General features: G+C 49.5%; 1 protein-coding gene across 1 annotated transcript in view; it reads left to right on the top strand.

Annotated features, from left to right (window-relative positions):
* The first annotated feature begins 13405 nt into the window (after positions 1-13405).
* Myzap (myocardial zonula adherens protein) overlaps positions 13406-15535 on the top strand; it is a 92771-nt gene continuing 90641 nt past the window's right edge. Inside the window, exon 1 of the mRNA XM_052713759.1 lies at positions 13406-13574. Within this exon, the coding sequence (XP_052569719.1) occupies positions 13500-13574 (75 nt within the window). The 5' untranslated portion in view covers positions 13406-13499. The remainder of the gene's footprint in view (positions 13575-15535) is intronic.

Here is a 15535-nt window from a genome sequence, read left to right as displayed (position 1 = left end):
AATAATGACCATCTCCTGTTTTACAAATTGAGAAACTGAGGCGCAAGGAAGAAAAGTGATTGATTACTCTTACAACGAGAAGCCACAGTATTTGAACTCATAGTCTGATGCAGGGACCTCTTATTTAGCACACTGTGTTTATTTCTTGTTATTTGTGTGGTGTAACCGAAGCATGAGGTGTTCCTGTCCTAAAGGAGATACACAAACAAAAACAATGGCATGTGGGGAGGTGCACTTTGGCAGCAGTGATGGGAGAGGAGAGGCTCTTCAGCCCAGACCGTCACAGTCATGGAGGAGGAGCATGTGTGAGGACTCCGCTGCAGATGCCACAGAGCACTGCCTATATCCCCGTCCCTCTTCGCCACAAGGAGTGGTGGATGCCAGCGGCTCACAGGAATTGCCCTGGACTGGAGGGGACTGCCTCACCCCATGTAAGGTCCTTTCCTCGGGGCAATCTTGAATTCAGGAACTTGTCACCAAGGAGGTACAGAAGCTCAGCTCTTTGTAAGGGCCATCTGGATGGAGCTCCTTATCAGGATGGCCGAGGTACTCTGGCAGCTAGCTCCTCCTGTGCCTGGGTGACCTCTGTCTTCAGGACTCCCTGTGGCCGGACTCAGCCACCTGTCATCTTGCAGCTGTTTAATCTCAGGCTCCCCATTTCGGCTTGATGGACTAAGCTGTCACGGGATGTTGCTCCCTTGCCAGCTCCCTCCCATTTTCAGCTGGACTCCATCTTCTCTAAACCCAGGCAGCTGAGGCATATTGTCATGGTGGTTTCCCACCCCCCTGAGAGGCACTGATCCATCCCAAATCTCCCCCCAGTGGGCCTCAGTGCCCACTGCCCGGGTTATCTTCCTGCTCTCTCAGTTGCATGGGGGAGCTGAGCCGTCACGGAGAGAGATCCTGGTGACATGACCCCAGCTGAATGGGTGCTGATATGACCAGGCACCTGTGTTTATTGTTTTAGCAACAGCACACAGCCATCCCTCCCACCCCTGCCCCAAGGTTGCAGATAAGCAGGGCTTGTGGGATTGACACCCGTGACTGATGACTGAGTCTCAGGACCACACAGATGTCTGCGCTGATGTGGGATTAGTCCCTGACATCAAAGGAGTATACTCACAGTGAAGAGAGAGGTGGAGGTATGAGGGGGAATAGGTGTGTGAGAGTGTTAGGATAGATAATCCCAGCACTGGTGGGGTGGCCTTTTCTGGTTTTCTCTATCCCTTCTCTTTTTCCAGGCCTTTCTGTTCCTGTACTGCAGAGCCTTTCATAAAGTTATAATTCAACTGTTCTTTTTCAAGACAGGGTCTCACTCTGTGGCCCTCCTGGCTTGGAACTCATTGTGAAGACTAGGCTGGCCTTGAACTCCGAGGACTGCTGTATCTGCCTCGGCCTCTGGGATTATTACCACGTCTAGCTTTCCTTTTGTTTTATAAAGCCCTAAAGCAGGCAACGTTTGTCTGTGAAGAGGAAGGGATGAGGAGGCCTGCTGCAGAATGTGGGAGGCTGAATAGCCAGGTTGGAGGGAGAGAAGGGGCAGAGGTAGACTTCTTCCAAGTTAGCCCGTACCAGTGCTGCTCAGAGCAGTTAGCATCTTGAAGGACTGAGTTGGGCATGCTTGTAGCCCCGGGAGTATGACGAAAGACCATCCACTTATTCAGGAATGACTTCTGGGTGTGATTCTGTACCAGGTATTATTGAGGGCTCCACTTCCTCTGACAGGGTCTTTCTAAGATGTTGGCCAAATGTGTAAGTCTTGGGCCTCCATCCGAAGACCTGGAAAGCCATTGTGGAGTTAAGCAGAGTAGCGTAGGTAAAAAGGGTCTCTGAGACCTGGACTGTGAGCACGCCATTGCTAGGCAAGGGCAGAAGTGACCTTTCAAGATCCTGCTTGGAGGATCAAGAGGAGAGGAGAGGTAGCTTAACCTGGTGATGAAAAGCGCTTAGATTCTAGGCGCATACTGAAGGCAGAGGCAGACATCAAATGTTGGGTCTGAGAGAGAGTGAGTGGAGGGAGCAGGAATGACCTCTGGGATCACGGTTGGTGCTACCAGAGAACGGGAGTCCTTGTCAGTCAAGCTGGGAAGGCTTTAGCAACCACAGTATTTTTGAGAGGAGGATCATGCTTAAAAATAAAATCAAATCAAATCAAAACAGAGCCCCCAACATTCAGGTTAGCATACCCACCAGCCCATATGGCTTTGTGTGGGTGAAATGGCATCCCTTCCTCTGGGGGGCACAGCCTCACATTAGGGTACAGCATGTCAGGGTGTTTACCTGTGCCAGCTCACAGCTCCTGTGCAGTGACCAGCCCTCATGACACACACAGAGGCCCTACCAGAAGTGACAACTGGCACCTCAGGAAGCCCTGCAGGTAGAAGAGGGACCTGCCTGGCGGGTATTCGAGGCAGAGGAAATCGAACTTAGAGGAAACATCTGTTCATATGCCATGCTCTGTAGTGAATTTGATACCTCCTTACAGCTTCCATAGAAGCCTGCCTATGTACGTTCTTAAAGCATTAAAATGTAGGAAAATAGCACTAAGGAATATTGTTGGTCTTCTTAGGATAGAAAAATGAATGCCTCTTTGTTTTGAAGTTATTTGGTTCTCTTCTCAGAGACTGAGAGCAGATAAATTCTGCACCGAGAACTCTTTACTACAGTAAACTGGACAGGAAAAGTAAGTGTCTATAATCTTCCCCGGGTGCTGTCCATTGACACTGCCATGGAACACTCAATATTTTTGCTTCAGAAAAGTCACTCCAAATCTAAAGAGGCATTCTGTTCTCCTTCACACTCAGTGTCCCCCACGAGATGAACTGGCTATCATAGTTTCCTCGAAAGGACTTCCCAGTGGCCGAGGGCTGTGGCACAGTCTGCTCATGGAGCTCAGATTTGATGGTATCATCCCAGCTGCATGCACATCAGCCCCGGAGGGACGGCTGTCATTTCACAGGGGAGAAGATTAAGACTTGGAGGGTGGTGGTGACTTGATCCAGACTCGTTAATGAGTGGTGGCGGAGAAGAGAAACCGGCCTCAGCCAAGCATGGGGGTACACACACCTGTAATCCCAACACTTGGCAGGGAGAGGTAGGAGGACCAGCAATTCAGAGCCAGCCTTGGCTGCCTAAGACCCTGTCCCCCAAACAAAGCGAACAACCAAACAAAAAAATCCCAAAACCGTGATGAGTTTGGCTCGAGTGTAAGCTTCCTGTTCGATGGCACGCTGGGGCTAGGGAGATGCTCAGTCAGCGAAGTGCTTCCTGCAGAAGCAGACCAGCCAGAACTCATGTGAAAAATTACAACCAGCAAACAGGTATGGTGCCACGCACACGTGATCCCAGTGCTGGGAAGGCCTCTGAGGCAGCAGGAGCCCTGGCCAGCCAGGCCAGTTGAATTGGTGAATTTCAGGTTCAGTGAGAGAGAGACCTTGTCTCGAACAACAAGGTGGAAAATGACCTAAGGTTGATCACTGGCCTCAACATGTGTGCACAAATGTACACACACCTCCCTCCCCACGGTGAATAAAGGAGTCCTCAGGGGCCAGGCACATGGCCATCAAGACTGATGATCTGAGTTTGATCATTGGGCCCCACGTGGAGGAAGGAGAAAACTGAATCCTTTGGTTGTCCTCTCATCTACACACTAAATAAAGGTTAAAAAAAGAAAAAAGAAACCCAGATGAATAAATAGATAAATAAGCTTACGTTGCTCTGACCTGAGACCCAGAGTCCCACAGCTTTGGGATGATGGGTGTCTAGAATTTGAAAGGGGTGACTGACTGGATCTGCTCTCAGTCTAGACCCTGGCCATACTCTACAAACGATGGATAATGCCCAAGAAAAAACACAGGGAGATTTTGGGGCGTCGATTTCTGTATGCCGACACACCGAGTTGGGATGTCTGTAGGTCAAGGTACAGAAATGTTCTATGAGCAAGACTTCAGGTGGCTTTTGGCAGTGGGCTTGGGGAAATTGGTAAAGCCCCAGTCCCCTCCTGGACCTACACCCAAAGCTAATCATGCTGCCCACCCCCACCTTCCCAGCCTCTTTCCTCCTTTCTGCTTGATTGCGGAGGGCGTTTAGCTTTTTTCTTCTCCAGACAAAATCGCCAGTTCCTTCACTCACATGTCCCAACACTGTCATGTGGCCCGTGTTCTTCTGAAATCACCTTGAGTTTCCCTGTACCTTTGAACCACAGTATCCCAACCTGAAGGCCGGGTTCTAGGCATGGCTGGGTCAGCACCACACATAGGGGACCCTTGTTTTTCCAGTTTATCAGGTTTTCTGGACCACAAAGGGATGGACTTCTCTGAAACTGTGGGGCAAACTGAGCTTCACGATACCTTTGTTTGTTTGGCTTTGTTTTGAGACAAACTCTACCTTGCTGTACAGTAGAGGATGACCCTAAACCCCTGATGCACCTGCCTCTACCTCCCAAGGGCTGAGATTACAGGTGTGTGCCATCATGCCGGGCCTCACAGGTGTCTTAGCCCACAATGTTGTGCAGCTGGCTCTCTTAGGTCCCACCTTATTGTTGTTGACTGAGGACTCAAGCTTAGGACCACAGATTTCACATCATCGGATTCTGTATCTTGCTGTATGTAGGCTCTTAACTTTTCAATGTTGCTTCTTCTGGATTGAATGTTCTCTCCCCCGACTCTTTCCAGCTATCCACCAGGTTTATAGACAGAGCTAATGGAGATACAGAGGGCACGATCCCGCTCAAATCTCATCATTCCTTTTTAACTGGTTCTGTTTTTTTTTTTTTTTTCCCAACCTTTGCTTCCTTTGATGGTAACTCTCTGCACTTGTGACCTTCAGAGGCTTTTCCTGTGAATTCATGCATCTCCTCCATATTCTCCCCATCTCTAGGAGCCCAAGTCATTGGTAGACTAGTATGGGAAGACCCAGTATTGAGGAAGGACTAGATCTGAGGTGCCATTTACTCCAGAACTAGCCATGGTGTCAGGCTAAATCGAGAGTGTCACCCAAGACTGCATCTTCACTTGCTTCTCCCCCATCCTCCCCTCCCCTCCTTCATCCTCCACTCCCCTCCTTCATCCTTCACTCCCCTCCTTCATCCTTCACTCCCCTCCTTCATCCTTCACTCCCCTCCTCCATCCTCCCATCTCCATCTTCCCCTCCCCTCCCTCACCCTTCCCTCCCCTCCTCCATCCTCCTCTCCCTTCCCCCATCCTCCACTCCTCTCCTTGGTACTCCTGGTCACAGCTTCTTAATTAGCACTTGTGTTGGAAGAAGCAGGCCTGAGATCATGGCTGCAGCACACACAGACACAGCAGATGCTCTTCATGAAAGTATTTGCAGAAATACTAAAATGAGAAAAAAATAAGAATTACTGGGCTGGGGAGATGACTCAGTCTATAAAGTTTATGGCATAGCCAGGAAAATCCTAGGTCAATGCCCCAGAACCTACATAAAAAAGCCTGGAGCAGTGGTGCATGACTGTAATTCCAGTGTGGTGGAGGTGGAGACAGGAGGATCTCTGGAATGGTCAGCTCAGCCAAACCAGCAAGCTCCAGGTTCACAGGAAAACCCTGTTTCAAAAGCAAGGTGGAGAGCGGCTGTGGAAGAAGACACTTGCCTCTTAATAGGTTAGCCATTTCAGTTTGGGTATAGGTTGAATTACATGGCTCACCTTTTAATCCATCCAAATAGGACCAGTCACCAGCCGAGCAGCTTTCAAGGCAAATCTCCCCCATAGCTTAAGGACACATGTGGGCTTTGTGCCACACGGCTCAGTGAAGCCCTAATCCCAGCATTTCTCACCTGTCTGCCCCCTGCTTCTGTTGTTATTATCTGTGACGCTGGCTGGGTGGAGCCTGTTTCCTCCTGCAGACAGTCACCAGGCTGCCTTTCTGAAACAAACAGGAGCGTTCTACCTCTTCATTCAAAGGGTTTCTAGTACAATCCCAGAGCAGGAGCTACTGAAAAAGGTCCGATTGACCTCTTCTTCTCGAATCTGAGGTTTTCTTTGTTATTTTATTGAGACAGGGTCTCATGTAGCTCAGGTTGACTTCTAACTCAGTTTGTAGTCGGGGATGGCCTTGAACTACTGATGCTCCTGCCTCTACCAAGTGTTGAGATTACAGGTGTGTGTCACCCCTGCACCTGGTTTATTCGGTGCTGGGGACCAAATCTAAAGTGCTAGACAAGCATTTTTTACCACCTGAGCTCCACCCCCAGCTCTCATTTATTTCATTTCAACTGGCTTCTTGTCCCCTATGGTGTATAGAAGTAACGACTGCTATTCACTATGGTGGTCTACAATTCACAAAACCCCAACTTTTGGCTGCTAAACTCTGTGAACGTTCTGAGTTTTGACTGCTGCTGGCCTCCCAGTTCAAAGCTTCTTTGCATCATTTCACTCTGCTACAGCAGCCCCTGCATCATGCACTCTGCTCCCTGCAGCCCCTGCATCATTCACTATGCTCCCTGCAGCCCCTGCACCATTCATGCTGCTACAGCAGTCTTTGCTTCCACCCATCAGCATCTGTATTGCTAACATCTTTCTCAAAACAAATGCAACCCTCTCACTGCCCTGCTCAGAAGTTCAAGACTCCCTCTCTTGAGACAGATGTCAACCGGGTCTGGGGACATTTATATTCTAATTCCTCTCTGGACAGTTCCTCTGCCCCAAAGTTACAGGTAAATTGACTACCACGTGTCGCGTCCATGCACAGTCTCAGGGACTTGACCTGAGTAGGAGCAATAAGGGAAGGAAGAGAGGACAGACAGAAGGACACAGAAAGCCAGGATGACGTGGGCTCTCTGTTGGAGAAACCACAGTACCCTGGAAAGGCCCCACATTGATTAGATCGAGTTGAACAGAGAGGTAGGGTTATTGCACACAGATAAACGAGGAGGCAGAGTTTATGGTGCACAGCTAGATCAAAGAGCCAGGTTGAGCTAATCTTGGTAGAAATGGGCTCTGTGGGGGAGCCGTCTTCAGCATGTCAATATCCAGGAAGGATAAAGCTATGGGAGACATTTTCTGCACACACTGTTAACACTCATACTGTCCCCTGAGGGAGCCCTTGCCATTCTTCCAAGTCTGAGGCTCTGGGGTCCTTGACATGGTTGTGCTTATGTTAAAAACACACATTCAGGCTGGGCGGTGGCGGCGCACGCCTTTAATCCCAGTACTCGGGAGGCAGAGTCAGGCGGATCTTTGTGAGTTCGAGTCCAGCCTGGTCTACAGAGCGAGATTCAGGAAAAGGCACAAAGCTACACAGAGAAACCCTGTCTCAAAAAACAAAAAACAAAACAAAACAAAACAAAAAAACATTCACTCAGGACTTCACTCTCTTGGGCTTTCTCTGTTCCCCAGAACCACGTACCTCCCAGCCCCACTCACCCTGCCTCTGCCCCTCTCCTCTGAAGCGCTTGCTTCTGTTCTTCATTCTTCAGGGCCAGCTCATGGGCCACCTCCCAGGGCATCTTTCCCCTACTTCTATGGACCCAAGCATGCCTCAAATCTGGCCTCTATCCCGGAGCAGAAGGCAAGTTGCCAACATCACAGAGTCTGGAGTCATCTAGCCTCAGGTTGAAGCTTGATTCCACCTCTTCCTAGTACTGGTATCATGGATGGGCAAGTCACCCCACCTACCTGTCATTCCCTTTCCTCATCTGCAGAAAAGGGACAGGAGAGCACCTTCCACATTGTTATATGTTCAAAAGTTTCCAAGGCATCAGCGACACATTCTCTCCATGTGAGTCCGAGCCATCGTTTACTTCCTAAATGTTCTCACCCCAATTTTGTAATGAAACCCTAGAAAGCGGGGGCTGCTCTTCCTGTGTCCGTATCCCCAGGGTGTAGCAAATACTATTTGATCAGTGACTTTTCTCATTCCTGTGACTGAAGCAACTTACGGGAGAAGGAACTTATTTTGGTTCACGGTTTCCGGGGATCAAGGCACAGAAAGCATGGTGTCAGGAGTGGCTTAGTCTATGTTGAGAGGAACATGTGGCAGAGCAGCTGTTCACATCTTGGCCAAACCGGAAGTAAAAGAATGGGACCAGAAGTCTGCTCAGGCTAGAATGCTCAAAGGCCTGCCTGTAGTGACTCACTTCCTCCAGTCAGACCCCACTTCCTAAAGGTTCCACAGTCTCATAAAAACAAAGCCACTGCCTTGGGACCAAGATGCAGACATTTCAGCCTGTGGGGAACATTGCTCACTCAAACCCAAGCAGTACAGATGAGCTTGATGAATGTGCCATTTGTTTACTGGGCTAGGTGTGAGGCCACAGAATTGCCTCAGTGAGTTTCTCTCCCCTAGAGTGGGTCAGCAGCAGGTTCAGCCCATGTCTAGACAGGCTTATAAATGCTGAGGATCTGAGGGAGCCAGTTGTCTGGGGATTGGGTTCCTCTCAGTCTGCCTTCCTTATCACTGGGCCTTGCTCCCCGCCTCTCAGAGGCCTGTCAATATGGCTGTTACTTATTCTACTTATGCAAAGGAGCTCTGTAATTCAACACTCTTGCCCAGGGCTGGAAATGTGTCCTTTCCCATTGTGAACATTTGGTCTCTGTGGCATTCAGAAGAGGAGAATGTGCCAGGACTCTGGGATGTGGTCACAGCCCAATAAAAGGAAGAAAGGGATTCCTCAGGGACTGGAAAGTGAAGAGGGCACAAATACCAGAAGGCTTGGCATGCCCCGGACTCACCTATTTCGTGCTTGGTGTCTGGTGAGTGATTCAACTCCTGGTCATTTCTCCCCAGAAATAAAAACAATCTTTTCTTCTTAGGACTTCACTAGAGAAATGGATCCCACCCTAAGGCCCTCAGCTAAGGCTTCATCAGGAAGCAGCAAAGACAATTGAGGAAGCAGAGGCCTGGAGGATTCGAGAGAAGAAGGTTCAATTAAGAAACAGATTCTAAGAAAAGGAAAGCCATTTGTACAGGCATCTAGAACTTTCTGCACACCTGTGCTTCAGCAGAGGCGGTTAGGACAGGACTTAGGCATGTATGGCTGGCTATTGTCATGGATGGAAAACAGCGGCAGCTAAGACAGTGTTGTCAGAACTCCTGGTCCCTCCAGCACAGATGATGGCATCCACCCACCACTGATGTGTAGGGAGGGCCTAGGGAGGCCCCAGCATGTTGGAAGATTGCTTGATGGCCTTCTGCACCAGAGCCCTGTCCCTTTTATCCTGTTTCCTACTAGCTCTTCTGCAGATCTTAGAGTTCTCAGCCTTTGGTTCCTCTTTTCATTTTAAAAGATTTGTTTTCTTTTTAAGTGTGTGTGTGTGTGTGCACATGACAGCAGGTACCTGTGGAGTCCAGAATAGGGCATCAGATCCCCTGGAGCTGGAGTTGCAAGGGTTGTGTGTGGGAGACCGTGGGAGTCCAGCTCTGACCTGCTCCCACCTTTCAAAGGGTTCTTGGGTGGAGGAGAAAGGAATAAGGAAATATTAGATAGAAAGACAGACCTAGATGTGGAGGAGAAAGACAGAGTCATAGGATAGCTTCGGGAGGGCCCTGGGTCAATATCTAGCCGCCCTAGGCAGCTATTCAAAAGGCTTTTTATACAAATGCCAAGGGGAGAGGCAAAAGACCTCCCCCTTGCAAGATCAAAGCACACTGTACTGCCAAGTGTAGACCCTTCCAAACACCTGATAACCATATCTGTGGTCAAATCATCCCATTATGCATCCCTGCTGGGTAAAGCAAGCCCAGATTCCCTGACCCTGAGTAAGTTCTCACTAGGAAGCCTCTGTGGATGTCCACACTTGTGAGCTATCCTACTTGGGTGCTCAGACCTAAACCTGCATCCTCTGCAAGAGCAGTATGCGCTCTTAACTGCTGAGCTGTCTCCCTAGCCCCAGTTCCTCATGTGAAAGGAGTCAGTCTTATTGGTACATCTTCTTCCAGAACTATTTACAGAAACCTGGCTTTGTTTTTATTTTTCCCCTCTACCCTGTACCCACCCTTCTGTTGACTCCCAAGTCCTACTCACCTCCCCCCTTCCTCCTTACTCTTTCCCACTTTCTGGGGACTCACCCATCTCCTTGCTCTTGTAATTCCCATGGTCTCAGCTTTCTCATGTTGGTCAGCCTGCACCTGCCTGATTACCACCCACACCACTTTATGATGTTGTCAATCGCCCTGACAGAGACAATCCTGGGACTTTGGCTAACTTATAATGACAAATTGCTGGGGGACCCTGGGCCACCTTTTAAGTTGGGCTGGCAAGGATCTTACTTGTTTGGATTGATCTTGAATAAATTGCAATGTTGTTCTGTGATGCTTTCACACCCATTGAAAATTACTGAGCACTTAGCACACCCCAGTGATGTATTTTGGCTGTGGGGCAGGGATGTGAACAGGATCCAGTTCTTAACCAGAGTCACAAGTTGGTGAGCAGTTTGCTGCTTTGTTAATAACCAAACCATTATATTATGGTGAAAAAGACTTGGACAGATGACTTAGTTAGGGTTTCTGTCACTGTGATAAAATACCATAACCAAAAGCAGCCTGGGAATGAAATCGTTTGTTTAAGCTTACAACTTACAGTCCTTCATTGAGGGAAAGCAGATCTGGAACCTGGAGGCAGGAACTGAAGCATACACCATGGAAGAATGCTGCTTATAGGTTTGTTCCGTACGGCTTGCTCAGCCTACTTTCTTATACACCTCCCCAGGGGTGGCTCCACCCACAGTGAGCTCGGCCCTTCCATATCAAAATAACAAAATGCCCTACATACTTGTATGCAGGCCAATATGATGGAAGCATGTTCTTGTTTGAGGTTCCTTCTTCTTCTTCTTCTTCTTCTTCTTCTTCTTCTTCTTCTTCTTCTTCTTCTTCTTCTTCTTCTTCTTCTTCTTCTTTTCCTCCTCCTCCTCCTCCTCCTCCTCCTCCTCCTCCTCCTCCTCCTCCTCCTTTTTGAGACAGGGTTTCTCTGTGTAGCTTTATGTGTGCCTTTCCTGGAACTCACTCTGTAGGCCAGGCTGGCCTCAAACTCACAGAGATCTGCCTCTCAAGTGCTGGGATTAAAGGTGTGCACCACAACTGCCCATCTGAGGTTCCTTCTTACCAGATAACTCTAGCTATGTCAAGTTGACAAAACAAAGAAACAAACAAACAAAAAACCCCAACCTAACCAGCACAATGTACAAAATGGAGACATGCAAATTCCCTGTCTCTCCATGCTGAGCCTATTTTGGATGGCCACTTGGGTGCTTGCCATGATATAAGTAAACATTACTGATGCCAGGTTGTTTTGACTGTGTCTGCAAAAACAGCCCATTTCCTATCTCCTTGGGGCAAACTAGCAAAAGGACATTAACCATTAGCTTCTTCCCATTGAGGGAACCATGCAGATTCAGACTAACTCCTAGGGGCTTTCAATAACTTCCTTTTAAAGATTTGTTTATTTACTTTTCTTTGTGAATGAATGTTTGTCTGTGCACCACGGTGCACCTGGTGCCCCTGGAGGCCAAAAGAGGGTGTCAGATCACCTGGAACTGGAGTGGCAGACTATTGTGAGCCACCACGTGGGTGCTGGGAATCAAGTCCTGGTCCTCTGCAGGTACTCTTAACTGCTGAGCCAACTCTCCAGCCCCAACAACCACCCTTGGACCACTACTTATTGAAGGGTAGACTTACGAGTTCAGTCTTAGAAATGCCACTACTAGGAATGGAGGGCTGTGTGGAGAAGGATGGAAGGAAACCTCATGCATTTGTGTTTTGAAAGAGGTAGGTACATGGGAGGCTGAAGGCAGGAGAGTAAGAAGCAATAGGTACAGCTATTGACCAGTTGTCTCCTCTGGCCTTAGTTTTCTCCTTTGCAAGACAAGGGTGTTAACAGGGTCCACCTGGTGGGGTTGAGGTGCGGTCTGAGGAGAAAGTGAACCCTGTGTCCAGAGGGCACAGACACAGGCTGGAGGGTGGCTCGGCACCGCAGAGCTTACTGCCCAGCAGAGGACACAGCACCCACGTTGGGTGGCTCACAACCCAGGTAACTTCAGCTTCAAGGCATCGGATGCCTCTGGCCTCTGAGGATACCTGCACTCACCTAGACAAACACACGATTAAAAATAAAAAGTAAATCTTAAAGAAAAGAACACACACACACAGGGGTGGTGAGGTTGGAGAGAGCACCGGGAAGGGCTGGCATAGAATAGGTCCCGTGACTTTGGAAAGTCACTTTCATTCAGACTTACAGAAAACGTGGCTGTTGTTTCCTCGTCTATAAAGGAGCAGGTTTCACAGGATGGTGAGGAATTCTGGTCAGCAACATTCTTTGACCATCTTCCCTGCTGGTGCTGTTCTGGGAGTGTGCACGGACACACACACACACACACACACACACACACACACACACACACACAGAGAGAGAGAGAGAGAGAGAGAGAGAGAGAGAGAGAGAGAGAGAGAGAGAGAGAGAGAGAGTTAGGAGGCTGGGCTTTGCCTGGGTTGCAAGGTGAATGGAGATACAGTGTCTTCCCTTTCCCAAAACCACTTTGGCCTGTTGATAAAAGTCAAAGCACGCACACCAGGTTCTTAACGACTAGGTCTCAGGTCTCTTTAGACCCTCTCCACTTTTAGCTCCTTGCACCCGGACAAGGTTCCTAAAAAAGGTGACAGGCCTGCCCTTACCTTGCTCTCATCTTGGCTAGGGGGCAGCAGAGTGCTCCACTAAGGCCCTAGGGGCTGACCAGAGTAGGTCACCTCTTAGCTTGGCCACCCAGCAGTCCGTGGGGTTTCTGCTGCCTTACTCAACCCTTGATGAGTCAATATCCTCATCTGCAAAATGGGGTGCAGGATAATAATGACACCTACCCCAAAGCGTGGTCGTGGAGATTGGTTGACGTAATGGGTGCTCAGCCCTCCCAGGTGGACACACAGTAATCACTGAATGAATGTGATGGGCAGCCTGTGTCTGGCTTCCTCCGACTTGCATTTCTGGTCTTCAGCTTAGTCACTTCCTCTGGGAGCCTCCTCCTGAGGACCTGAGGACGGTTGCACACTCCCAGCACACACACACCTGTCTTCTACCATAGCAACGACAGCTGTCGCCTCTCAGGGTCCCCACTAGGGTGCAAATTCTGTGAAGACAGGGGTCGGTCATTTACGAGGAGGCACAAATAATAGGCACTCAGTAGTTACTGAATAAATGACACACAACAAGGGTCCCAGTGGTCCTCCGGGTTTGGCAAAAAGCACTGGGGTCGTGAGGCCGAATGGACAGGCGTCAGAGAGCTGGACATACAGTGTGTGCAAGAAGACTGGACAGGGAGATTCGGAGAAATGACGCTCAACTTTGGGGAGAGAATGAAGCCGGACGGGTCTAGCCAGCACTCTTTGGCCCCGCCCCCTCCCAGGCTCCTCCCAGACCCCGCCCCCCCGGGCTCCAGCCCTGCGGAAGCTACAACCTCAAGTGTCTGAGCCTCCCCCGCGCAGGGCGCGCCCCGCACGCTTATCCTGCCCCGGAGCAGCGCAGGGACCCAGCCCTCGCTCCACAGCCGCTGCGAGATGCTGCGCTCCACGTCCACTGTCACCCTGCTCTCAGGTGGCAGCGCTAAGTCGCCTGGGACGCCCAGTAGGAGGGTGAGTAGCGAGCTGGAGAAGGAGCTGCCGGGGTCTCCTGCACACATCCCTGTCGACCCTTCTGTAGAGATGTGGTGGGGAGGATACTTAGGGGTCAGCTGCAGGCCGCCAACACCTCATCTTGGCTTAAGTTTCCCGGCCTGCCCCGAACTGCACAGAGACCCTCTCTCTGGACACCCTGGTGGCTGGAAGAAGAGGGCTTAGGGGACTTTCTGCATTACCCAGAAGTTTCCTCTCCTTGTCTCCACTGTCAAGGCACGCTTAAGCGTGACACCGGTTAAAAAGGGGGAGGAAGAGGTTTCTGAGTGTCTCTACCCTGAAATGCACAAGTAATGAACATATTAAAATGCCAGCTTTCCTCCATCTCTTGATTAGGAGCATGGTCCGTGTGCCCATCCACCAGTGATGATAGAGTGCGTCTGGTTCAGGAACGGGCTTTGTCAAGGTGGCTGCCTGTTTGCTGCCCACCCCCAGCTGTGCAGGACCCTAGTTTATGCAGGCAGGCACTTTCCTCTCTGTGGCACTGGGACCAGTCCTAAAGCCCTGGGCATCATCTCCGGGGAGGTTTCCCTGTGGAAATCTGTTTAGCCCCAGTCTCTGCCTCATCTGCTCTCACCTTAGAGGCTTCGTGAAAGAACGGCCAGTCTAGTCAGGTTCATGTGCCGGGCCGTGCCCCTTCTAAGATCGGGGCCTCAGAGAACACTGTTAGAGCTTGGCCTGTGGCTTTTTAGTTTTGGTGTCGTGATATCGAATACTCTCCTCTCCTCTAATCATGTTTCCCCAGGTTCATTCCAACAGGTTAAGTCCAGACCCAAAGCCCCTTCTGTAGTCAGGCCAGTTTGCTTGATTTGTGGACGAGCTTGTTGGCGGTTACCTTATACACGAAAGGCATGTGTTGCTTTTGGGTGTGGGCCAAGCGATGGTGTGTGTGTGTGTGTGTGTGTGTGTGTGTGTGTGTGTGTGTGTGTGTATGTGTATGGTGGATACCAAAGGCTGACAGAACTCTGGTTGCTTGATCATTAACTTCATATAGTAAGTGTCACATTTGGCTAGTGGGTTTCCAAGCATAGTCCTACCCTACTACAAAAAGGGTATTTGACTTTTTCCCATGGAAAGCTTTGCTAATTTGAACAAAATTTTGGTTGACAAAGAATGAAATCATTGAAAGGCAGCCCTGAGCTGTGTCCAGCACCCCTCCCCCATAGGGAGATTCTGGCTGAGGTAGGTAGTGGGATCCTGTGGGTGAACACAGATGTGGCCAGTGCATTCAGTAGCATCTTTGAGGATTTTTCCCTTGAATGGTGCTTTGGTGTCTGGACACACTATTGGGTAAGACTCCATCAAAACTTTGGGCTGAAGAGCTCATGCCTCTGACTGGAACATCCTATCACTTTTTGTGGACAGAATATTTCTAAAGGCTCCAGGTGCTGTGTGTGTGTATGTGTGTGTGTGTGTGTGTGTGTGTGTGTGTGTGTGTGTGTGTGTGTGTGTGTTGGCAGGGCCATGTGTTGGGAAGCTGTGGTGTGTTGATTGACTAACTGACTCACTGTATATATTTATAGATCTATTTCTGTGTGTTACAGGGCTGGGCACTCAGCTCCACTCTGCTCCTTGAGGCAAACGTTGTCACAAATGATATACAGTGATGACTTTTGTAGTGAGCAGAGTATTTCCAGGGTTCAGTGACACTAAAAGGAAGGCTCTTCCTGAGGTGTGTGAGGCAGGCCTCTCCCTGCAGGTGAGCTGCTAGTTAGTCGGCCAGCAGAAACAGGAGTTTGGAGGCCAGTTGACATGACTGATTGGGAAAACAGAACTGTCGTTCCTCTCAATGGATGCTTGTCCTAGACTCTATGACAATGTGTGTTGGACCTGCTTTGAAACAAAACACCTATTTTAAAAAAAATCTTATAGAAACACAAGAAAATCAAATTATACACTAAATAAGTAACCATGAGAAATGT

Source organism: Peromyscus californicus, unplaced genomic scaffold, assembly GCF_007827085.1.
Source record: "Peromyscus californicus insignis strain IS unplaced genomic scaffold, ASM782708v3 Scaffold_11__1_contigs__length_118956290, whole genome shotgun sequence".
In the NCBI taxonomy this organism is placed as follows: domain Eukaryota; kingdom Metazoa; phylum Chordata; class Mammalia; order Rodentia; family Cricetidae; genus Peromyscus; species Peromyscus californicus.
This window is presented reverse-complemented; position numbering and strand designations above follow the sequence as displayed.